The sequence below is a fragment of the Staurois parvus genome, unplaced genomic scaffold, assembly GCF_062004578.1.
Source record: "Staurois parvus isolate SC_StPar_1 unplaced genomic scaffold, SC_StPar_1.0 ptg000096l, whole genome shotgun sequence".
Lineage (NCBI taxonomy): Eukaryota > Metazoa > Chordata > Amphibia > Anura > Ranidae > Staurois > Staurois parvus.
Window position 1 is genome coordinate 6556670 of NW_028317892.1, and position 14643 is coordinate 6571312.

At 38.7% G+C, this 14643-nt stretch overlaps 1 protein-coding gene across 1 annotated transcript; it reads right to left on the minus strand.

The window, feature by feature from the left end:
* Positions 1-304: 304 nt before the first annotated feature.
* LOC149467976 (ciliary microtubule inner protein 2B-like) lies at positions 305-12630 on the minus strand. Its single transcript, XM_089670962.1, has 5 exons — positions 12516-12630; positions 7262-7476; positions 5439-5662; positions 1428-1614; positions 305-561 (listed from the first exon to the last, which is right to left on the minus strand). Exons 1-5 carry the CDS (start codon positions 12581-12583, stop codon positions 464-466), a joined length of 792 nt encoding a protein of 263 aa, XP_089527088.1. The 5' UTR covers positions 12584-12630; the 3' UTR covers positions 305-463.
* Positions 12631-14643: the final 2013 nt, after the last annotated feature.

Here is a 14643-nt window from a genome sequence, read left to right on the forward strand (position 1 = left end):
ACAGGAACCACACCACATTCCTGTGCAAATCACATGCAATTTGTGTGCGCTGCGATTGGAGCCTTTTTTGGGTCCGCACTAGAATCGGATGGCATCGGTATTCACACCTATGTAATCCAATTCTGCACATTACACCGGATCGTTTTGCGGACCGCTTTCGAGATGTTGTTAACTTAACACACACCCACAGCGGTTCGCATGAATGGGGTGCGATTCTGATGCAGTGCGGAATTTGCACAGAAAATGCTGCAAATTCCGCACCGCATCAGTGTGAACCAGGCTTTTAAGTTAAACTCGTTACAAATTGCAAAACAATCAGTACTTTATTTACATGCTTGGTGATGGAATCCAAATTTAAAATGATAAGTCTTAACAAAATAATCCATTGCAGTAACAGTAAATCATTTCTGGAAGACTTTATACAGAACACTGGGTATTAGTTGACAAAATCATTTTGGAAACATTAAAAGAGAGATGTCCACTGAAATTTCTGCTCTCTAAGCTTTCCTAGGGCATTCACGCTGCTCCTTCCCCACGTGTTTCCAATAAGAAACATTTGTCCTGTTGTAACAAAAAATAAATAAAAATGTATATATATATTAGATATAGCTAATTTATATACGTATGTGATACATTATATTATACAGTTACAATATAGGCCACGGATTTAGGGTAAGGCAATTCAAACCAGAAAATAAAAGCAGCAAAGTTACAGAATGTCGGTAGAAAGTTGGCATTATAGCAACATATGGGAAGCACAGCTGAAATCTGCCCTTTTCCTGTACAGGTGTAAAGCAATGCATTACTATGCAGCTTAAAAATAAATAAGATTGTTCATAAGATATTACACCCAGGGGCGGACTGACAACTCATGGGGCCCCCGGGCAATTGGGGATCATTGGGCCCCTGTGTCCTTGCCCAAACTCAAAAAAAGCCTATGAAAAAGGTACCAGGGGCATCTCATGGGGCCCCCTACTGACCCCGGGCCCTCAGGCAGTGCCCGAGTTTCCAAATGGTCAGTCCGCCCCAGATTACACCTACATGTAATCCAAATATCCAAAGTATCCAAATGTACACCCATACTTTGCTCTAAAACATGTCCCAGGATTATTTTATTACGTTTACCTAGTTTTTATTTATTTATTTGTTTGTTTGTTTGTTTTAGTGAAAAATAGTATTCACTACTACCTTCTGTATTAGATGTAAGGCACCTCATATTTTCACATCATACTTTCCCTTGTTTGTCAATTGGTTGCTGCCACCCATTATTTCATGTGTATATTTACATGCACCTAGGAAGTTTTGAAGTTTAGTGGGTAGCACATGGTCACACATTAGCATTATAATAATACAGTTTTGTGATTTAGCATTAAAAATAAAGAGATTCTAAACAGTGAGAATCAAGGAGATACATATAAATACAATACCAGGAGTATATCCAGAGTAGTTGGGAAGAAGACCGCTATTCGTTCTGAAAATTATTTTTCCTTGTCTTCTTTGCAGAAATTCATTTTTCATAGGTAGACTTAAAGAGTGTTCTTTTCCTATAAAATCAGTTTTGCGGGTCTTCATCTTTTCATTTCTGTATGTAGGGGTACATGAAGACTCAGCTATCTGTTTATGGCAGAAATACATGCATTATTTAAGTGTTAGTCCCTTTGCTATTAAGTAGTTGTACAGCCATTAAAGGCATTTTACACTTTTAGATGATTTTGTTGTTTTAACTAGGTACTAGGGTAGCTACATTCCGTATGCCTTACCTTGTAATGATGGATCGCATGTTGTAACTGCAGTTTGTATTGTCATGACTAATCAACTCCCTTATATCCATGTATTCAGTCACCTAGTATGTGTAGACTTCTTGAGGGTCGCTGTGTTTCTGGACCCCTCTAATCTTCACACAGCCAGGCCACATGCATTTTCCACCCTTACATTCACAGCCAGTGAACAGTCCATGAGCTTGGTTTTTTGTTATTTTATTAGGGGATGTAACTTGGAAAGGGTAATAGGGATTATGGGATGTCCAGCTTGACTGAATCAATGCATGGGGACAACTTCCTTCCTATTTACAGAAACAGATTCTGTACTGTTCTTTTCCTTGAAAGTGGTCAGTCATTATGGATCAGTAGCAACTGAACCTTACAGGCTAGGGACTCGCAGCCCCCCTGAATGTTAGCTTAGTTTGTTGTAAACTACATACAGAGATGTCTCCTCTCCCCTGTAGAACTGCTCCCAGCTCCACAGCCTGCAGACACTACCAGCCCTCCTTGCTGCTCTGAAGGTCTCCCACTGCTCCCAGGCTGGTTCATGCCATGATGCTGAATGGACCCTACTGAGCCAGCCCAGGTTCAGCCTGGAGTCCATCCCCCCTAGACCTAGGGGACTCCTCCCAAGCCACTGACAGTCTCCTCAGAACTCCATATTCCACCCCACTCCCTTGCCAGCCTCACTCTCCCATATTTATGGGTTGGTCTCACCACTCTACCAGGGCCTCCAAACCTGGGATTGGTTAGATTCCCATAAACATGCAGATTATGTCTCCAACACTTCCGGCCACTGGCTTCTGGAAGGTTCTATGGTCCTCCAGAACCAGGTGGAGGTGATAAAATCCCAACCTGTTAGGCCATCCAGCCTGATCTGCAGTAACCCAACCTGATTTACAGACTCACACAGTTACTGAGTCATACACAATAGATTTACCTACACTACTCTAGTAGCACACTAGAGGGTGCAACATATGTTCCTAATAGCTAACGCAATAGGCAACTTCTTGTTCCTGGGTCACACAGTGACCAGTCCATGCCTTGCCATTGCCTTTGAGTTGAATCACAATGGGGGCATGCTAATGTGATGAAAACACATATCTTGCATCATGGTGATCTCTCTGTGAATGTGAATGTTCTGATTGTTTCTGGCTGTGTTAGATCTAATTACTGTGTCAGTGCTAGGCTGAGAGACCCAGGTATTATGGGATATGTAGTTTCTTCACAGGAAGTGTCAGATGCCTCATATTTGAACCCACTAGAAACTTCTTATGCCAGGATGTGAATATTACAGGCCAATAAATTATACCATGAAACTACATGATCAATGCACATCTTATGCAGGTAAGAAACTAGTGGTTTTTATATTTTTTTTTTACTCAAAGAGAGAAATAGAGTATACCTATCCAGATCCGTCCACCACTGAATTGTGCGGGTCTGAGTGCCAGCCAGCCAATCAACTTTTTAAATTAACAATGCCTGACTCATTCTCAAAGAGCTGATCAGCAGGGATTATAAACCAGGAAAGCCCTAAGGTGGGTACACCTAGGCCAAAAATCAGTTTGGCAGGAACCGGCTGACTATCAGCCCATGTATACAGCTCCTCATCCAGCAGAAGCCAGTCTCAAGACTGGCTTCTGTCAAATGGGCATGCTGGAAAACCAGCATTCAAATGGCATCCGATCAGCGCTGGCAGCCTATGACTGTGAGCTTTGATCAGTGTGTCCCGGTGGGGGGGGGGGGGGGCGGTCCCCCTGTCAGAATACAATAGCTCAGTGGGGAGATCACCACACTAACATTGGATGTGTTAATAGGACGATTTGTACGTTTTTTTCTCCATTCAACCCGCTGGGTACCCAGTAACCAGCAGCAGAGAACATTTGAAAACATTTCCACTTTTTCTCTAAAAGTGAAGGAGTGTTTTCTAGTTGGACTGCCAGTTTTGGATACTTAGTTGATCACTGGGGTCTAACAAAAGAATCTCTGTAGCGTCAACCATGTAATTTTATAGTGGGATAAGCCCCTGTGTTTTAGATTTGTAATGTCAGCAATAGTATATAAATATCTTGTGGTTTACTCCTAAGGGCTTATTCAGAACTGTTCTCTGCAGATTTACATGTGCTTTTGGTTTGTGAAGACATGCCCAAAAAACATATCTGACTAAATTACTTTGTAGGCAACCCAAGCCAGCACTTGTGTTTTCTTTTGCATGTGAATGCATTATGGCGTTCTGAGGGACAGCTGCATTTTTATGGCGCATGTCCTGCATATGTGTTGGGTCCCATGAGCACACACTCTATAGAACAAGTGTCGCCAATGCTCAATAAATCGTGCAGGAATGTTCAATGAAAAGAAGATGGAACACTGGAGTTTATTTACTATCGCTGAAGCGTGCAAAATCAGGCTCAGTTCTGCATAGGAACCAATCAGCTTCTAACCTCAGCTTGTTCAATCAAGCTTTGGAAAGAAATCTTGGAAGCTGATTGATTTCTATGCAGAAGTGAGCCTGATTTTGTACTTAATTAATAAATAAACCTTTATTAAGTAAATTAAAATAAAATTATTTAAATAATAATATTAATAAATAAAAATAAATAAATAAATAAACCCCAGTGTGACATGGCTCATAACGAATATGGGTGTAAAGCCATGTCTCAATTTGTTGTACATTACCTCACTTGCAAATTAATTTATGCTGTTACCTACATTGCCTTATACTGTTAATACCATCAGTATGGCGTACATTTCTTAGGGCTGCTCTCTTGGGTAATGCATGATACTTTCATATTTTAGTTACTGTTTTTAGTGCTTCATGGTGATGCTTCAAAATAAGTCCAACTACAGACAAGTTTTTCTAATTTCAATTTTTAGTTTTGCATGGACCTTGGAAAGAAAAAGAACACGGCACGGCATGCAGCATCTGTACAGGTCAGAAGATAAACCTTATGAGACCTTATGAGCCGCAGACAACAATAAATCCTGACAGATTCTTGTTTTTTTTTTTATGGTCACTATTGGAAAGAATACCTCCAACTACCTGTTTGCCTGACACCTATGAAATAGACAGTGGGGGGGGGGGTCTCACAAACAGGGATACATAAAGCAATAAAAGCTGACATGTTTTAAAACAACATATTCAGATCAATAAATAACTGTGCTTGTGACTGTTTCGCTTTAACATGTTACTTTGACCGTTTTGACCATATACTTTTAGCCTTACATGTAAGAGAGCTAGTATCTGTCCTTTGGGTTCACATATATATACGGTGCATTCCTGTACAAGTCACAAGCAATTTGTGTGCGGTGCGATTGGAGGCATACGTTTTGTATGGCTCTAATCGCACCACACCCACACCAAAAAGGTGCAGGACCTTTTTTTTGGTCCGCACTAGAATTGGATCGCATGGGTAATTCACACCTATGCAATCTGATTCTGCACATCGCGCCGCGTTTTGCAAACAGCTTATGGGGTGCTGTTAATTTAAAATACACACCCGCAGTGGTTCACATGAATGGGGTGCGATTCTGATGCGGTACGGAATTCGCACAGAAAAAGCTGCGAATTCCACACCATATCAGTGTGAACCAGGGCTGAATGACAGGGAGCACTTTTTTTCAGCCATACCATAATATGTACATTATTAGAAATTAAAAATAACATAACAGATCACAGACCTTTTCAGCTGCTTTGATACACCTTGCTGCCTGTTTCGGAGTTTCCAAACTGTGTTGTAATGAGGCACATGTGCCTGTTTCTGAAGGCATCGATTTAGTTGGATTGGTCAGTTCATATTTTATTTCCTCAATTACATTTATTGCTGATGAAATTGTAGGATCCCCATCAAGTGTATGGTTCATTCGGATAAGATGATACTTTCCGCTAGCTGGGTGGAAATAGCCTAGTTTGCAAGCGAAGAAATTATACAATGTATGAGTTTAAGATTTACATTGTTACTGTTACAATAGGCAAAATATCTAAACTGATCTTGTGTACAGGCTCTGCACAAAAATGTTTGCATATACTGAACATACAGTACAAGCACTTTAAAACAAGTCATAAATCACTTTTGTATCTTTAGATATTGTGAAAGCAGGTATTTTTAGATTTCACAACAGAGGTGCTGAAATCTGAGTTTTTTTCTATGAGAGCCAATTCTTGGCAGGCTGCCTGCCCTCTAAACTAAACAACCAGCACATGTTTGTAAGCTGTTAGGCCCCTTTCACACGGTGGCATTCTGTGTGTCGGACGGATGAAAAACGGACACCAATGTATTTCTGTGGGCAAGCGGATGTAAGAGGATGATCATCCGTTTCTGTTAACATTCCTTTCTTTGAAAGATAAGAAAGATCTACATGCGTACCTCAGTTTACGAACGCCACGGTTAAAGTAATTTTCGCTTTACGAATGAAAATCCAATGAAAATAATGCCTCGGTTTATGATTTTTTTTGCAATACAAATGGATTAATTGGTTTTTAATGCATTGATGAATTTTTTTAATCATGTTCCTATACAGTACTATGCCTTCAAAGTGCAGTTTATAAAGAACAGATAAGAGTTTTTACTTTTTTCTAACCTCCGGAAAGGATTAATTGGTTTTCAATGCATTTAAAATTTTGTTTTTAATCATGTCCCTTTATGCCTTTAAAGTACACTTTATAAAGAGTTTTGAACAGATAAAACCTTTTTTGACTTTTTTCTGACCTCCGGAACGGATTAATTGGTTTTCAGTGCATTTACGAATTAATTTTTAATCATGTCCCTGTACAGTATTTATGCCTTTAAAGTGCATTTTATAAAAAGTTTTGCAGAGATAAAAGACTTTTTCTTTAAACTTTATTCTGATCTCCAGAACAGATTCATTGTTTTTCAATGCATGGGAAACCGCATTTCGGTTTATAAATTTTTCTCAATACGAAAAGTCCCGCAGAATGAATTAAATTCAAAAACCGAGGTAAACCTGTATTTTTGTTCCAGAAAAAATATGGAACAGAAGAAAAACTAATGTAAACGGACTAGCGGTCAATTTCTTCCATCTGTTTTTGCATTGGTAGTAGATAAAAATAACCGATGTAAAAACTGATGTGAACTGATGAAGTACTGATCCTTTTTTTCTCTGAAAAAATGTGACTGAACTGATGAAAAAAAATGGAACGGAATGTGAAAGGTGCCATACAGGAGTGAATTTCCCTTCCTAGGGGTAGATTTCCTCTCGCTTCCTGTTTCTCTCTCCATTTGTAAGTACGAGTTGTTCGTAACTCGAATGTTCGTAACTCGTGGACTGCCTGTAATGGTGTGTTTCCCAGATATAATAGCATAGCAACTATGCAATTGGGTAGATTACTATAAAAACCAACAAATAAACAAATATCCCTGTTTAATAAGTTCATAAACTAAAGGGGATATTTTACGCTTAAACTGAACTGTAGACCTACTATAAAAGTAAAAATAAGATAATTTATTAGGAAATGTAATATTTAAGAATAAACACAGTTGTACCACTTTTATTATTCCAATTTTCAGCATTTTCTCTTGGTATGTTTGTAATTATTCCTCCGAGGTGTAAATCAGATGTTCTGTAGTTTTCTCTCCGTGCAGACACAGGAAACTGTGAAGATCTTTGGAGGCCTGGTTCATAGTCACGAGACTGCAGAGTTGCATTGCCATATATGTTACCCCTATCACTTCGAAGTTTTGAAGTATAACCTGTGTAACTAAGAAAATGTACCAGTAATTTAAAGACACTACATTGATAAAGTCTGTTTTAGCTTAGTATGTTATTTATAAAGTTCTTATTTATTAGTCAAAACCATTTGCTGGGATATTATATGTGCTCCAGGCCATGCCTATCCACATCTCTTCAAATTTTTTTAATTAGCGTTGCTCTCTTTTTAGGAACTTTATTTGGTCTTGTAAATCCCCCAGGATAAAATTGCAAAGACTTACTGTATCTAAAGTACATGGGGGTATTGGCCTTCCTGACCTGGTCAGGTATTACAGATTGACACCTCCTGAGGTTGGTGGATTGACTTTGTAATGCCGAATCCAAATAGTGGGTGGCAATGGAGATGGAGGATGCTCCCATTCCTCTCCCGACATTGCCCTGGCTCACCTCACAGCTCCCTGGGGAATTGCAGAACCACCCCTTAAATGGCAACCAGGGGCGGACTGACAACTCATGGGACCCCCGGGCAATAGGGGATCATGGGGCCCCTGTGTCCTTGCCCATACTCAAAAAAGCCTATGAAAAAGGTACCAGGGGCATCTCATGGGGCTCACTACTGACCCCGTGCCCTCGGGCAGTGCCCGAGTTTCCAAATGGTCAGTCCGCCCCTGTCAGCAACACTCTTACTGTAGCTAGGTTGGTATTCAGCACCACAGATCTGACCCTGCTGCCCTCTTCGATGACACCCATTATAGGGGATCTGGATTTTACCCCCAGGTTTACAAATAGGATCCTCAGGATGGAAGCAGACTTCAATAGACAGTTTACAAAAACATCTGCTGCAGAAGATCCCCTTTTGAACCACTCACATAATCTCTGTTCTCAGCTGCATAAAGAGCTTTGAGAGCTAGGTGTGGAGAAACAGCAGAACACAGATCTTCCCAGTGAAGAGCTGTGCAAGGGGTGTATCAGTACAAGTCTGATTATTGTAGCATAGGCAAACAGCCAGAGAATGGACCATGCTGAGATGGATGTGCCTACTGTGGTCAGTTTGAAATAGGAAAGCAGGGGGACTGGCAGGAACGCCAGGGCTTTCACACAAAGAGAAAAGAAAACTTTTTCATATCAGTACATGGTAAAGCAGGCATATATCAGGATTATGCAATGTTGAGGTAACATATTCTATAAGTTGAAATCTAACTGGTTGCTTTAGGTTATGGCCTTCAGATATCACTGCTTTAAGCTTAGGTTACACTTACAGCTGGGGGGGCACTAAAAATATGAGGTTGTGTCACGATTTTACTGCTCTCCAACCACACCCCCTCTCTTAAGCTGGATGGGGGTGTACACATGCTGCAGCAGTGATGCTTGCTTCTCCCGTCACATTTGACAGGTAGTATCCTTGCCAAATGCAACATATTCAAGTGAATGTGGTCCTGCTGGAACTAGGAGAAAAACATTAGGATCATAGTTGTAGCTCGGTATTCATATTTAAACAGCCCATTTAGCTGACAGAAAAAAACAAGCATTCAGGTCTCCTGAATGCTTTTCAGCCGTGACTGCCCTGCTCTGTGAAAAGCAATAAACTGCACATTGCTCCTCCCAGAGCAGGGGCGGACTGACAACTCATGGGGCCCCCGGGCAATAGGGGATCATGGGGCCCCTGTGTCCTTGCCCAAACTCAAAAAAGCCTATGAAAAAGGTACCAGGGGCATCTCATGGGGCCCCCTACTGACCCTGGGCCCTCGGGCAGTGCCCCAGTTTCCAAATGGTCAGTCCGCCCCTGTCCCAGAGTGATGCACGTGTAAACAAATGCTTAGTGAATGTGGTTGTGCCCCAACTAGGAGAAAAACATTAGGATCATAGTTGTAGCTCTGTATTTCTATTTAAACAGCCCATTTAGCTGACAAAAAAAACAAAAACAAGCATTCAGGAGGTCTCCTGAATGCTTTTCAGCCATGACTGCCCTGCTCTGTGAAAAGCAATAAACTGCACTTTGCTCTTCTCAGAGTGATGCCTGTGTAAACAAATCCTTACTGAATGATTGCCACCTAAGTGTATAATAAGTGTCTAAACACTGTACATTGACTACCTCATCTACAACTCATCCCCCACAGCTATTACTAGTGCTCCCTCCCCCTCCCTTTTAAATTGTAAGCTCCATGAGCAGGGCCCCCCTATTCCTTCTGAACTATATTGTAACTGTTGTAATGATGTGAACTTGTGAGCTACTATGGTGGTATATAAATACTTATAAATAATTAACTCCTATAAATATGACGGTGCATCAACACAAAAACACATACTCATAATATTATGTGGAAATGAATAAATAAAATATTAAATGTGTCGCGCTCCTCAATATTGTTTAGTAGTGAATAAATATAAGAAAATAATAAATAAATAAAATTTAAATAATTCTAAATGGATCCATAGTGATAAAATTTAAAAACCCCTGGTGTTATATTTAATTAACCATACAAATAAAATTAAATAGTGTGAAAATAGCTGATAAATTCAGATTATATGGACACAATATTAATTAAATCAAGTAAACTAAAAAACCTCCATACGTAGTGGTATATTATGTGCAAAACTTATATGTGCAAAAAATGCAAAAATATTTCATAAAACAGTGAAGAAAAAAAAAAAAAATATATATATATATATATATATATATATATATATATATAAAATAAAAAACAGTATACTAATTCATATAAAAATTGATAAATCAAAAATGATAAATAAATAATAGTAAAACAATACAAATAATATAGTTTGCTCACTCTCACTTGTGCAGCCTAAAAATAGTGATAAGAGCTATATACTGGTTATCCTTAACTCAGGTGACAAATGATTGTCCCAAACGTGGAAAATGTATTGCTGTTGAGGTAGATTGTAATATTCCTTTCCTTCCACTAGATGGCCTTTTCTTCTGTGTTATAAGGGTTGGATAGATGGAAGTAGATATCTCCCCTCGTCCTATTAAAGACTATTTCCTTTATCCTCTTCTTCCCTTTTGCTCCTCCAATTTAGGCCATGTAAAAGAAAGATTCCCACATAGTGCTTTATCCTTCATATAGGGTTTAATATGTCTCCAGCCAAATGCAAACTTACATTTTCACAGGGTAATACAGAGCGTTTTAAAAATGTGTGTGCCCTCGCACAGTGACAGTACTCGCCGTTCCGTTGTTGGTGGCGTCGTGACGTCAGAGCCCCTCCCCTACGCGTTACGCCACAGGGTCACGTGGCTTCCTCAGGGGGAGGGGAGGGGCTCTGACGTCACGACGCCACCAACAACGGAACGGCGAGTACTGTCACTGTGCGAGGGCACACACATTTTTAAAACGCTCTGTATTACCCTGTGAAAATGTAAGTTTGCATTTGGCTGGAGACATATTAAACCCTATATGAAGGATAAAGCACTATGTGGGAATCTTTCTTTTACATGGCCTAAATTGGAGGAGCAAAAGGGAAGAAGAGGATAAAGGAGATAGTCTTTAATAGGACGAGGGGAGATATCTACTTCCATCTATCCAACCCTTATAACACAGAAGAAAAGGCCATCTAGTGGAAGGAAAGGAATATTACAATCTACCTCAACAGCAATACATTTTCCACGTTTGGGACAATCATTTGTCACCTGAGTTAAGGATAACCAGTATATAGCTCTTATCACTATTTTTAGGCTGCACAAGTGAGAGTGAGCAAACTATAATATTTGTATTGTTTTACTATTATTTATTTATCATTTTTGATTTATCAATTTTTATATGAATTAGTATACTGTTTTTTATTTTATATATATATATATATATATATATATATATATATATTTTTTTTTTTTTTTTTTTTTTTTTTTTCTTCACTGTTTTATGAAATATTTTTGCATTTTTTGCACATATAAGTTTTGCACATAATATACCACTACGTATGGGGTTTTTTTAGTTTACTTGATTTAATTAATATTGTGTCCATATAATCTGAATTTATCAGCTATTTTCACACTATTTAATTTTATTTGTATGGTTAATTAAATATAACACCAGGGGTTTTTAAATTTTATCACTATGGATCCATTTAGAATTATTTAAATTTTATTTATTTATTATTTTCTTATATTTATTCACTACTAAACAATATTGAGGAGCGCGACACATTTAATATTTTATATATTGTAACTGTATTGTCTCCCTTTATATTGTAAGGTGCTGTGCATACTGTTGGCGCTACATAAATCCTGTATAATAATAATAATGTATATTGTAAGTGCTGAGAAAACTGTTTGGCGCTATATAAATCCTATATAATAATAATAATTGATATTGTAAAGCGCTGTGCAAACTGTTGGCACTATATAAATCCTATATAATAATAATAATAATTTAGATTGTAAAGCGCTGTGCATACTATTGGTGCTATATAAATCCTATATAATAATAATAATTGATATTGTAAAGTGCTGAGCAAACTGTTGGAGCTATATAAAACCTATATTAATAATAATTTATATTGTTAAGCGCTGAGCGAACTGTTGGCACTATATAAATCCTATGTAATAATAATAATTGATATTGTAAAGCGCTGAGCAAACTGTTGGCGCTATATAAATCCTATATATTAATAATTATTTATATTGTAAAGCCCTGAGCAAACTGTTGGCGCTATATAAATCCTATATAATAATAATAATAATTTATATTGTAAAGCACTGTGCCAACTGTTGATGCTATATAAATCCTATATAATAATAATAATTTATATTGTAAAGCGCTGAGAAAACTGTTGGCGCTATATAAATGCTATATATTAATAATAATTTATATTGTAAAGTGATGTGCATACTGTTGGCGCTATATAAATCCTATATAATAATAATAAAATTATTATTATTATTATACAGGATTTATGTAGCGCAAACAGTTTGCAAACCGCTTTACAAAATGAAGGTAGACATTACAGTTACAATACAATGTGAGAAAACAGAAGGCCCTGCTCGTTAATGAATAATAAATAGCAGTTCCAACAACTGCCCTTTTTGAGAGAGGAAATAAAAAGCATGTATACATGTAGAGAAGCACTTACCCTGGTACATATCTGGGGTCATAACTAGAAAACATTGACGCAGATAGCTGTGGTAAAATAACTGGCATTTTCCGAGTCAGTGCTGACACAGACACTCAGCCTGCTATGCGCACCGTGGATGGATACTTTCTCTGCCTGGTAACAGTAACCGCAGACACAAAGCTATTTGTTATCACAACCAGATACACTAATAACACGTTTCTTTACAGGACTTGAAATTGTGCTTTTGAGTTCCAAATAATTCATAACATTCAATTAGCCGCTATAATTAATTTGAAATGTTTCAGATTTAATTGAATAATATTCAATTATCCCTTTCTTCTTCCAACAAAATAGTCTGAAATAAACATGAAAGTACTGCCAATTATAGCTGCAGCAACATGATAGTATTTTTATACACTGCTATAATTTGTGTCTGAACAAGATTTAGATGTTCCTCTGTTTATTCTGTGTATTTGGAGTTGCCATAGATACTGGATTTTACAGGCAAATATGTATAATCACTGCCCCCTAGTGGCATAGAACTGTATAAACATTTTTATTTTTCTGTCTTTTCAGTCTTTTGCTATAAACAGAAAATAGTATCAAATACCATAATTTTCCTTTCCTGATGCCAATCCATGGCAGCATACATGTGTTATAGCTCTGCCCCTATATCCACCCACAGGATCTGTTTAAATCTATAAAAGGAAAGCAAGAGCAATCTCCCTTATTAAAAATAACAAGATCAAAGGAAAAGGGAGGGTTCATATGTTGCCATGGATTGTCATCAGGAAAAGAAAATTACGGTAAATATTTAATACAAGTTTTCCAGATGCCAAGATGGCAGTATATACGTGATAAAGAGCTAAACATGGAGGGCTAAAAAAGTATAAGCAAACTTTATTACAATAGACATGGAAACCTGGACCATCATTCCATTGAAGTCCATTGACGTACAAGTCCCTGGATTTTCTCCTTCCCTGTGGCACCTGAGGCAGGTGCACTGCAGCAACCAGCCTGCTGCTTTGTAGATGTCTCCATAGACATTTTGCATGCACTGTCCCGAACTTAAAGATGTAGAAATGGACCTAGCTGAATGAGCCTCTGCCACTTCTGGAGGCTCTTGCCTGGCTGCACTGTAGGTTTTCTGGATGGCCTTGACACTCTAAGATGATAAGGTTATGCTGTAGCTTCTGCCTTCAAGTTTGCATGATGGAAACACGAACAGCCTTCCAGAGGATTTTAACTAGAAAGCGACTCAAAGGTAGGCATTTTAGACACTTGGTAGTCCCAGCTTGTGTAGATTAGGTACCGTCTCTGCTGGAAAGGATGGAATCACTATTTCTTTTGTAAGATGAAAACAGAAGCCAGCTGGGGACAAAGATGCTCGAAGGGCACAAAAAATAAGATGAAGGACTTTGTAGCTCCAAGTACTTGCAGATCCAAAACTCTGCCCCCTGAAATTATTACCTGAAGAGGACGCTGCCTCTTGAGTGACATCACACTGATGACTGCTTTCTGTAGGAGCAAACAGAGTCCTGGCAGGAAAATCAGGACAAGAATAAAATCCCACTGGGGAACGTTATTCCGCCTCAGGGCAAAGTCTCGGGACTGACCTCCTGAAGAGTTCCCCGGGCAGCTCATACACCCATTTTCCCTGGTAAAAGCAGAACTGGCTGAAATTTTAGTCATTACAGAACTAGGCTAAGCTCCAAATTCAGATCTGTGTGAGGAAATGGTCAGCCACTGGGTTCCGAGGATCAGAATTCTGCGAACCTGTTTAAGACTTTGGAGAAATTAACATTTGTTGGCATCTTTTCCTGGAACTTAGCCAGGGTTTACCATTGCCAAAGGATGGTCCCAGTCCTTCAATCCTTCCATCTCAATTTTCAGTCTATCCTGGGACAGGTGCTGTGGAAAAATTGAAAGCTGAAGTGCTTGGTCTGGACTAAATTCCACAGGTGGGGTAAACCAAAGGCCTGAGGGCAAATTAGGCATGCTTGCTATCATAGTGAGACTCTCAGATAACAGTCTCCCCTTCATGACCAAAGGCAGTAGAGGAAAGGCATCTGCTAGGTGACTAATCCTTGGTTGAGTGAAAGCGTCCCTTTCCTCCATCAACTGGTGAGAATAACAAAAGAGGCGC